The 12,275-nt window shown below is 32.2% G+C and overlaps 1 protein-coding gene across 4 annotated transcripts in view; it reads right to left on the bottom strand.

Moving 5' to 3' along the window:
• LOC124362319 (farnesol dehydrogenase-like) overlaps positions 1-11,744 on the bottom strand; it is a 33,643-nt gene extending 21,899 nt beyond the window's left edge. The window contains exons 1-4 of one of the 4 annotated variants that reach the window (XM_046816724.1): positions 11,538-11,744; positions 4,840-5,020; positions 3,272-3,440; positions 1,934-2,063 (exon numbers count right to left, since the gene is read on the bottom strand). In XM_046816724.1, the coding sequence (XP_046672680.1) occupies positions 1,934-2,063; positions 3,272-3,440; positions 4,840-4,971 (431 nt within the window). In that variant the 5' untranslated portion in view covers positions 4,972-5,020; positions 11,538-11,744. Of the gene's footprint in view, positions 1-1,933; positions 2,064-3,271; positions 3,441-4,839; positions 5,021-11,503 lie in introns of all 4 variants that reach the window. The other 3 variants (XM_046816723.1, XM_046816727.1, XM_046816726.1) reach the window with 3 other exon arrangements.
• Between the last annotated feature and the right edge of the window lie 531 nt (positions 11,745-12,275).

Below are 12,275 nucleotides of genomic sequence, written 5' to 3'. Positions count from 1 at the left end.
GATTTTGATCTTGGTGTTATAAGACGGACAATCAACAATTTTTATTTGACAGAGTCTACCAACACTGAACAAAATTTGTTCAAAACTCGAAAGTGAAATACATTTTACCGGGTCTATCTCGAGTTTGAGAAGAATTGTTAGGAAAATGGGCTACAGATGGAGAAAGACCAAATCAAACAAACATATTCTCATGGAAACCCAGGATGTTGCTTACAAACGATTTGTATATTTGAGAAAAATTCAAGAATACCGGAAGGAGAAACGCCCCATAGTTTTTACGGACGAATCTTACATCGATTCAGCTCATGTTTCCGGAAAAGGTTGGTCCGATGACTCAAATGCAGGAGTGGCGGCCCCATTGTCCAAAGGCGAGCGACTTATTTTTCTACACGCAGGAGGAGAAATGGGCTTCGTGAAAAACTGTTTGACAATGTGGAGAGCCAACATAAAGACAGGAGATTATCACGACAATGTGAACGGCAAGATGTATTTTAAATGGCTGACAGAAAAATTAATTCCAAATTTACCTCCTCGGACTGTTGTGGTTATTGACAATGCATCTTATCACAATGTCCAAGTAGATAAGTGCCCAACTTCGAAGAACACTAAATCAGAAATGCAAGATTGGCTGATACAGAAGAATATTGCACTCTCATCGTCATCGCCGAAAGTGGAGCTCTATTAGTTGATTAGGCAATACAAACCGGCGCACATTCGCTATCAAATTGACGAGATTATGAGAGAACATGGACACGACATCCTTACGCTCCCTCCATATCATCCTGAACTCAATGCCATAGAGCTAATCTGGGCTGATGTAAAAAACTGGGTTGCAGCTCACAATGTGACTTTCAACATACATGATGTTGAGCGCCTTGTGAACCAGAAGTTTGAAACCATAACTGAAACGGACTGGAAAAAAATATGTGAAAATGTGAAGAAAATGGAAGAGAAGTTCATAGGAGTTCAAAGTCAACTGGAAGATACCATTGAATCTTTTTTTATCGATCTTGGTGCAGAGTCCAGTGAAGAGGACAACAGTGACTTTTCTGAAGATGACATTGAAGACGGGAATTTGTCAGGGATTGAAGAGTTGATTTCAATGTTTATTTCCAATCTACACCCATTATTGTTTATGGACAACGAGGAGGACAATATATCACTTTGGAATCTTTAATCCCACAATGTTGTAATTATTGTATATAATAAATATTGTTTTGTGAGTAAGTAAAATATGTAAATAACTTTTAATGCGGCCTCCGGCAGTCTCAAGTCTGCAATTGAGTATTGAAACTCTGAACGCAGAGAGAAAGTTATTTGTAACCATCCGAGGGAAATACCTTATCACAATAATTATGTCATGGATTTAAAGAAATATTATTTAAACATTTCTATGAAATCAATTTAAATAAATATTTTGGTTCATACTGTTTAATATAAATGTGTTTCCTCCATTGATAAAATAACGAAGATATTTTAATTTGTTGTGGAAGACACGAGGGCCAGAGGGACCTGCTAGAGTTGACTGTACCGAGTAAAAGTAGGGGAGGTGGAGTGGGAGCATTGGCGTTGTCTCTCAGGCCACCCTCTCCTACGCGCCGAGCATGGTGACACTACCTGTACTATATAACACACAATACTATCTGCACAGTCTATACAGTAGGTTACACATCAATAAATCTAACTTTGGTGTTTCAAATTACTCGGTATATTGAATATATACCGATCTCTATTACGTTGAATATGACAAGGGTGACTGTGTAAACTTTTTTAAATATACAAAAATGTTTCAATACTCATAACTTAATATTTAGATATCTACATTTTTAGTACTTAACATGTGGACTGTGGCAAACATCATAGTGCTTGTGTTCTGCTGTTCAACTACTTAAGATCACTCAATATGTAGATGCAGTGAAGGTATTAAACTTGCCTGTTAATGTTAATGATATGGCCATCATCCACATTACGTTCCTTCATTGAGTTGATTGCTTCTCGTGCACATGCTCCAACAGCAAAAACATTTAATTCAAACATCTTACGCCATTCTTCAATGTTGCCATCTAAAAGTTACAAAGATTACAGTCTTCAATATTGCCATGTAAAAGTTACAGACACTATAACCAACAATGATACTATCTAAAAGATTTAGATAAAGATTTTAATCCAAAAACGTACTTTTAAAAAGTAACCATTTAAAAGTTACAAAGATTACAGTTTTCAATGATAAATTACAGCAATTTCTTTCTATTTTTAGTGAATTTTACAATTCAACCCATCAAGATATCTCTACATGGCCCTTTTATGCCTGGTAAGTTATGAACTGCTATTCCATTATTTGTGAATTATTATTTTCCAGTAAATATAGTGCTTCAAACTTGTTTCGAACGCTTGTTTACATTACCAACTATTGCCTATGAAAATGTTCCAAATTTGATTTGTCAAGATGTTTGAACCTTTCAAATATTTCCAATCTTACAACAAACCTTAAAATTTAGCTCCTTTGGTTAAAAAAACTATAGCCATTTGAAGCCATGAACTTCAGCGATTTTGATAACAGATTATATTATTAGATTCATAAGAACAATAAATTACATTATGAAAACTACGTTTTAAGTTCTTCTTTTAAGGGGTAGCCTACGGCCGAGCACTTGAGCCTCTGTAAACAATAATATATTCTCAAATAATACATAGATATTCAAAAGATTGCTGACTTGTAAACTGTTCAACTTATCTAAAAAGTTTTTCAGACTGGCAAACCTGAGTATCTCAGAAAAACGTTTATTTTAAGGTATAAACACTCACAGTACTCAACAGGACAGCCTACTTCATTTGCCAAGGGTCTGAATAAAAAACCGGTAAGAAGCCTTTTAGATACTTTGGAGCAGAAATATACAATGTTTTGTCCCCTGCTTTGAAGAGCCTTAATTACCATTAGTTTAAAATTCATGTCAAATAGATTTTTATATTATTTTGTTTTAGTTTTAGAATGATAATTATTTATCTGTATGGCATGAAAAGAGTTGTCTTATAAATCAGAGTCTGTAACTTTGAAAAGCGCTTGTTGTTTAAAGACGTTATTTATTTATTTAACATTATACTCAATACCACATAAATTATTTGAGTAACTGGCGGGAATCTGAGTCAGACAATTAAAACAGCTGATTTATTATTTCTAAAACTCAGTTCTAACTTGACGCTAAGATTACGTAAAAGTCTTCCATGTATATTTATTACAACTTTACCATATAAATATAAAATAAACACTTACCTGTGGCATGGCTTGTTATGAGCACACCTGCATTATTCACCATAACATCCACACCACCTAAATTTTCTTTTATCCACTTAAATGCTTTCTTCAAATCCTCTTCTTTGGTGATATCAGTTTTTATTGGATGCAAGGTACCAGATTTGCCTTGCAGCTTGTTCTTCATGTCCTAAAAGATTTTGATTTTATTTTATTTTTCATTTGTTGTATTACTTAAAAGTATTATTTTCACATTATACCATATAAAATTAACATAAAATCAAAACTTTGAGTCAGCAACCCACTAACACAAGGAAAGATATATAGTAAAAACACAATTACCATTAGACTAATAGGTCTTTGCTCCACATAAGATCAATTCTTCTATTCCAACAAAATAAATTAGGCTTTCAAAATACCTGTACCTGTATTCATGCCAGTATTTAGTAATTCACCTCCCCCCACTCCTACTCACCTCTTCCCATCATACCCCAGTCAGTCCTGTGCAGTAACACATACAATAATTTATACTTCCCACATAACGGGCAAATCAGATTCATCATACATATAACATATATTTTTACTTTGTGGTTTTCTATAAATTATAACTACATCTCTTCAATAATCCACTATTAGTTTTAAAGTTTGTGTAATTTAACTTAAAAAGAAGTATTTAAAACATGATGTCTGTTTATTTCCACATGATTATAGACAACAATACCAATAATTACTGGAAGCAACTTGTTAGATTTTAAAAGTTTCTCCTTGAATTACAAAAATGACATTTAGCTTACTTAAGTAGTGGATTTCCTCTAGGTATCCTACGGGCAAAATCGTCCCAATGACTTCATCAAAACTTAGTCGGTTTGTTTGCCTAATTCAATACAAAACACTACCACACAAACATATAAAGTGTTACAAATATTATATATGATGTAAATATTTGAAAACGGCTTCTTAGCAAGCAATTAATTTTTAAACCTCACATTGACGGTCCAAAGCCCACATATAAACTACAAGGGTTCATCTACATAACCATATATATAAAAAGCTCGGTGGGGCACTGTGAGGTGACCAACTAAACTTCTCATTAAATATTAGAAATATTTGCTGAAGTAAATGTAAAAGATTAACATAGTAAATGATTTAATAGCATCCTAAATAGTATGCAATATTTATAATTTAGTGATTGAAATACACTTAAAGACATATCTAGAGAATAAAACATATGGTATGAAAATTATTATGCTAGACACTGGATAGCTTTACACTTCTAAAATACTACCGAATGGTCCTATTTATTCAGGTGTATTTTATATTGATTTCAAGAGTCCTTAAACGAAAGCAGACAGAATTTTTAACTCCTAGGATCGGAATGGTATTTCAGGACTTTCACTGTTAAGGATTGTTAGAGTTTAAAACACTTCAGCCATACTTCATTTTTGAGTTTTTGCCAGCTATTATCACAGAATACCATTTGTTCCAACAAAATCATTTACAAAGGAAATTCTATTTTATCTACAGCTTAGGTGAAACGTTTCTGAAAAGTTAGATAAACTTGGCTAAAACCGCTTCTTCTAAAAACTTACAAGCAAACGGTCTTCCCTCCTGGCCAGACCCACCACTACCATGCCACTCTCCACCAAGTCCTCCACTATGGCAGCTCCTATGCCGGCACTGGCTCCGGTCACAACAGCAACTCGTCCCTGCCACCTTTCCATATTTGTTCAGTTTTGTATTGTTAGGGACCAGAGACAAATTAATTTAAACCTGAAAATAAAAAGAGTTAAGTAATTTTTTGTATTAAATACTACTTAAAAAATCACTCACAGAATATTTAAATTAAAAAACAAACGCCTTTATTGATTTATTTATTTACACTTGCACGTGTCATATTAAAAATAAAGTAAAGTAAAGTAAAGGTCTTATTTTACCAGGCGAAGTTAGGGCTAAGAAGCCCTCTCTAACACAACCTGGTGACCGGCTTAAAGGTGACTTCTGAACCACCACCAATGGCCAGGCAAAAGCGGACTGCTTGCAAGGACATGATCGCTCAGTGGTCACCCATCCAAACAGCAGCCACGGTCTACGTTGCTCCCAACAAAATCAACTAGTTGTATTTCTTACTGACTTAAAAGAAAATGTTATCTATACTATATATAACCGTTTTAGAAAAAATCATCATTTAAATATATTTCAGAGCAATAACTTATATAAGCATGTCAATTTTGTTTTTGAATAAAAAAATTGCTGATATTGACCAGACCATTAAAAAAAGATACAAACAAGGTACAAAAAATCAACACTATAACGATTTTAACATTCAATAGGATAAGAATTAAATTTGAACTTTCATTGTAGTAGCCAATATATTTTAACAACTACAGGAATGTTTCATTACTTTAACATACAAGGTGTTGCACCCATGGAAATTTGCTGCAATTTTCAAATTTCTGTAGTATCATTATAATTAACAATATCACCAGTTTGGGAACTTGTTGTATCTTCTCAAATATTTCTTCACAAGATATTTACATCTTTTAATTGTTTTCACTTTGTTTAAAAAAATTATTAATATTTTGCTGTCCCATACATCAAAATGAGCAATATTCTCTGATGTAAACATTTAATATTATAAATACTATCAGTCACTTAGAATCAATTCAAGTTAATTTTGTATGTCACTCTTTTACAATAAGGCACATTTTATTTAGAAGAACAAAAATCCTTTTAACTTATATGCTTAGAAATTTTCTAACGCATGACCATCCACATAGTGTAAATTTTACACAAATGTACAGTACTTATAATATTGTTTTTATTAAAATGATTTTATTTACATGTAATTTAAAGTAGTATATTCTGAGACATAGTCAACCTATCACCTATCAGTGAGAAGATTTGCTATTGAAAGAACATAAAAAGAAGGTAAGAAGAAGGTATGTAAATGTGAGGAAATATCCTTCATACGACTTCTCGAGTCCAGGAAGGAGGCATGACCTCTAATTTGTTTAAGACAGGTGAAAGATCTGTGTACTATTGTTTATATCAATATTTATATGTACAGATAACCAATATATGTATGATATTTCTTTTTATATATTATCAGTGTCTATGAGATAGCACTCTGCAAATATTACTACACTAATGATGATCTAAGATCGAAAACTAGAATATATTGGTTTTTCACTGTAAATCATATTTGTAATATAAACCGGTGAAAAACTATAACTTTTTTATGTCAAGTAATTTTATGTAGGAACCAGAACACTTATTTTTTGGGGGGATTATTATTCTGAGCTCTAAAATTTGCAAGTAAAACCTTTAGTAATGAATGAAGTAAGTGAGCTGTGTAAGGAGAAGGTGTTTGAGTTTGGAACTGCTATGTTTATCGTACATAATGTAAAATTTATTATAATAGGAGTATACCGAGCTCCTATATAAGATGTAAATCTTTGTTTGGATAGACTTAGCATTTTAATTAAATGTGCATGTAAAAGAGTATCCAAGGTAGTTTTAGCATGAGATGTAAACATTAATATTCTAAAAGATAGTAACAAACATTTAAAATTTAAAAATGTTTAAAAAGCTACAACTTTACTTTATTTAGTTAACTTCCCAACAAGAGTTATGGTTCTACTTCTGCTTTGGATAATATATTTACCAATTCACAAGAGAACAAACAAAGTAAGTGGTGTCATTACCATGTTATCAGATCATGATGGGAAGTTATTGGAGCTATTAAATGTAAAACATCCATCAGATAATTTTGCTGTTGAAACACGCAGGAACTTCTCTAAGGAAAATGTAGACCTTTTTCAAAAGCTGTTATCAGAGAAAACTTAGTAGGAAGTATATAATGCTGATTGTGGAGACAAATATAATGTTTTAACAGAATATTCAAATATTGCTTTGACTGGTCTTTTTCTTATAAAAGCATCAAAGTAGACAATAAATATAAACATTGGGTAAATGAGCAACTAAAATCTGAAAAACAACAGCTAATACATCTTAATACATTTACAAGAGCAACAAATAACTGGGTATTATTAAAATACACCAGAGAAAAGAATAAACTATACAAGGAAGATCTATTAAAAACTAAAAGGAATGTTTTTATGAAAAAATTTAAAAATTTAGTGACATTGCTACTACCTGGAAAATAATAAAATTAGAAACCGGAAATAAGACAACTAAAGCTCTTCAATAATTATCAAGCCCCAATGTTAGCTATTCTGTGTTGGAGAATAACTGTAGTTATAATACAACTTTTCATTTGGTTCCAACCACCTAAGGGAAGTTCAAGAGGTGATTGAATCCTTTGATAACAATACTCATAGTTTTCATGAAATACCTGTTACTATAATTAAACATGACAAAACACAATTGTACCCAATACTGGTTCATTTAATTAACTCCTCTTTCGTGAATAGTAAATTTCCAGAAATACTTAAAATTTCAAAATCCCAATACATAAAAAAAATGATCCTAAAGTGGAAAATAATTATTGACTAGTTTCTTTGATTCCAATAATTGTAAAAGAAAATTGTTTACAACAGACTATAATCATATTTAGTAACTAATAATATATTCAACTCTGATTTAAATGAGAAGTAAATCAACTATCACTGCCTCAGTAAACTTTATTGAATCTTTCTTTAACTTAGTTGACAATAATGAAACAGTCATTGAAATATTCATGGACTTATCAAAGATATTTGACAATGTAAATCATCAGATATTCTATCAATATTAAGTCAGTTGGTGATCAAAAGAAATTCATTGAATTGGTTGATTTCATATTGTCATACCGACAACAATATAACAAATTTAAATCCCATCATAAAATCTTAATATATTGAAAACAATGTGGCATTCCGATGTGGAGAAAGAGGTGTATCATGCTATCGTATGGTGGAAGCTTTAAGTAAATGGACACAGCTTTTGACAGGACGATTCTTTACAGTTGTAACCAATCTACAATCTAATAGCTTCATGTTTGATACTAATCACAATGGAAAAATAAAAAAAGATACAATAATGAGGTGGAGATTATAACTATCATGTTTCAAATGTGATATCATCTACCCTCCTGGTAAGGACAATAAGCAGGTGATGCACTAATAAATATTCTTGGTTTCCCTTTGCTTTTCTATGTGCAAAATAAGACATCTGCAACAGTAACACAATGTCTAACCCAACTCTTCACTCTGTTCGGCACACCAAGCTATGTTCATTCTGACTTCCATGTTTCAAGAGAAGAGATCATCAGTTCTAACATCTCACAGACCCTAACAACTCTTAATGTAATGGTCAAGTAGAATGACACAATGGGATAATAAGGACAACAATAAATCTGACCTGAAATGGACTTAAAATGTCTCAATGGGAATCTGTATTACCAGATGTGTTACTTTCTATTTATTCTCTTATGTGCATCTCCACAAATTAATATATTTGCCATAGCTACTTATTATTATTGTATTATACTGTTCATTGTGAAAAAAAATTATGCCGAGTACAGTTAGGTTTGCAGTAAAAAAACTATTTTTTAGAGATTTTGGAAAAAAAGCTTGCAACACTAGGAAAACCGGCTTGGCGTTTAAGGAAAATATTAAGGGCAGTCGAAGGGTTAATCTGCTTAGATGTAGCTGAATTTTAAGATGACCAAAGCCTACATTTCAGTTGTTTAGACTGCTTTATTAAAATCCACATGCCCATAGATTTATAACAATTATTCAAACTGCAAAGAAAAATCAGATAAATGTAAATGATTTAATGTTTTATTAAACATGTTCTGTGATCATTCACTTACGATATGCGCTGCTGCATGTAAGTTTACGAAGCCATGGGTAACTGTTAGTAATGGTATTTGGGCGTGCCATTGCGAGTTGATGATAGTCTACTGATTAAAGCACCAAGGAAGACATGAATTGAAAGCAAAAGATAGCTTTGAATCAAAACATTCATGTCAGAATTCAGATGACTGACAAAACTCATAACCTAACCTCAGTCTCCCACTATGCCATTGATCGTTATGCTGGAATTAAATAATTGTTGGATACAAAATTACTTCTGAATTTCTACTGTACCAAATGATAAATTCACTACTAGCCCTTCAGATTAACTTTAATTTGAAAATAGTTCTAAATCATTCTCCAGACAATAATTTTCCATTCAAACGATTACAAATTGGTGCAACATTTTAAAAGTGGATCATGTAGCCTAAGTCCTTTTTTCGATGAGGAAAAAAGTGGAGCGGTTAAAGTTACAACTCTTTCTCTCGAATCAAGAAGTATCATTCCATTTCAAATCAATCTATGAAAAAATAATTTTTGACTTTGACCTCTCAGATTTTGGTTATTTTTTTGTATGGAAGTTGTACTTTCCAAGACTAATTGAAATGCACAATTTTACTTTTTATTTTGGTTTTTGAGTAACAGGCTTTTAAAAACCCACTAAAAGCCAGTTTTGGTCATATTAATATGTTCTTAACAACGTAGCTAAAACAGTATTAAAGCTAAAGAATTCAAATTTGGCATTCTTTACCATTTGAAATACTTCTTAATTTTATATATCACATTACAATATTTTGTACATTTCAATTTTTTTAATCCACCCAAAAACTAAAAATATCTTACATCAATTCAGCAACATTTTCGTTCAAACTGCTTCCAGAACAGACTGTCCACTTTTCAAAATCTAGCCTGTCTGTGTAATTGAATTCACACATTTCTAGAATGATTGAAAAGGTAAATATTGAAAAGATGTGGTCCTGCAGTGCTAATTCCAAACATAAACTAGTTATATTGTCAACATAAAAATTACTTACTAAACTTTGATTAAAAAATTAATTTGAAAATTATTAAAAATTTAACAAAAATATTTTCCATGTGTAAGTTAGGAAGTATTTACCAAATTAGAAGTAAAACATTGACTGGCAAAGGGAGATAATTTCACACATAACTGTTGCATTGATTTTAAAAAAGATTGAAGAGGACGTATTTTTGATTTTTCAAAAACCGTTTTGGGGTGGATTACAAAAAATTTGAATTATCCAAAAATGGAGATGGATGGTTTTCTTGTTTTACCAGAAGTACGGGGCCACTTAAGCTCGTACTAATGGCCAGGGGCATTTCTGATCGATACTTTCCCAACCTCAGATCACGTCCTAGACCGTCCAATATGACTTATATAGCCTAATAACAAATAGTACATAGGGACATAGTGGCCTACTTCTCGTGATTCTCTTCCTTTTGGGAGGTAGAAAACAAGAACCGATAGCCATAATGACATGTAATTTGCACAGTAAGTTAAAGCAAGTCTATTCTTTTTTGTAATGTAGTTTTTTGGCCCCAGTAAGAAAAATCCTTCCGAAAATAGCGGCCTTCAAATAATACTAAATTACGAATAAAAATATAAAAAAAAGAAACTGTGCCCTATCTTTATCTTTGAATAAAACATAAACTTAATTTACGTAGATCTTTTGAAGAAACTTCATAAAATCATAACTTTAGTTCAGTAAAACAGTCCTAATAGTACAAAAATAAAATAGCATCTAGGATTGGTTAGTGATTTGGAAAATTACATAATACGGACCTTAAACATAATATTATAAAAAGCACATGTCAAGCTACAAAAGCACTAGCACCTAATAAAGGCAGATTTAGTACTGATTTTCGAGAGTGGCCACTTTGCTTACCATTGTCCTTACACGAGTAGTAACATAAAACTTTGCATTTCGATACAACAAAACATGAAATGTTTAGAAGTAGAAACTCATACTCGATTTTAACTTGTTAAGATAAGTTAATTTTATGGTTATAATTCATGAATAATTCTTTCATAGAAATGTCTTTTTTAAAAGTTTACCTGAGGGCTAAGCCCCTATCACATCTGGATCAGCCACTGAGACCTAATGATTGGTGACTGCCATACCAGGGATTATCAACATTATCATTACGTCCATAAAGGTTATTGTAGTCCTACTGAAGAACTAAAAATCTACAATTTTGTTAAAAATTAGTATTACTTTGTCAGTGAAACACTATCAAATTAGGGTTACCTAAAGAAAACATTAACAAACTATGCTTTCCTTGCTCAGTTAGAAAGTTGGATTAATTTAATTCATGTTGTATTTATTATAACAATTGTTTTACCAACAACAACAATTTCATTAACATACATAACAACAGTGAGTCCTGCATCACCACTATCATATAAAATCTTCATATCTAAATACATTACACCTACCTATAACTAACAAAATGTTGAGTTATTCACGTACAAAATCAGTTGCACTGTTCCAAATCACTGTACTGTAGGTAACAAATTAAGAATATGCTACACTATACTGTCCTTTATCCTTATCAATCAAGGTTAAGCTGGGCTACTGATTACCGAGTGAAGCTAACCTCATGTCGTCTGCATCTGGCCAACTAGCTATAAGCCTGACGTAATGAACAAGCTCCCTGTGGGCCACCTGGATGGAGTGATCGTACACCTCGTAGAGAAAGAGTGGGGATGGAGGGGCCCCTCCTGCCAGCTACAGATAGTCCATGTATTGGAATAGCGGAATGAGCAGTACCATGCGTTCTCGCTACTAACTCTTCTGGATTTAATTTAGTTCAGTACCTAGCAAACCTATTAAAATGTATCAGTCTATTTTCAACTTATACTCTGAGTTAAACACCTTTCAGTAATTTGGTACAGCATACATTTATTTCAATTACTCTTTCAAGCTGAATGTTATAGGATGCAGCACAATTAAATTGATTTCATTAAACCTTGATTTTACAACGTAATTAATGACAGGCAATTAATTTTGTCTACATACAAATAAACCAATACAATGGAGTATCGAAAGACCCAACAGGACTTAAGGAAGTCTAATGTAACAAAAGTAATCTCGTTACATACAGTGGCGTAGCTAGAACAAATTCGAGGGTGGATTAAACATCCGGGAGGTTAAAAAGAGCCCTACTCGCAAAATTTAGAAATTTGTTTTTTTACAAGTGAATTCTTA

Source organism: Homalodisca vitripennis, chromosome 5 (assembly GCF_021130785.1).
Source record: "Homalodisca vitripennis isolate AUS2020 chromosome 5, UT_GWSS_2.1, whole genome shotgun sequence".
Lineage (NCBI taxonomy): Eukaryota > Metazoa > Arthropoda > Insecta > Hemiptera > Cicadellidae > Homalodisca > Homalodisca vitripennis.
This window is presented reverse-complemented; position numbering and strand designations above follow the sequence as displayed.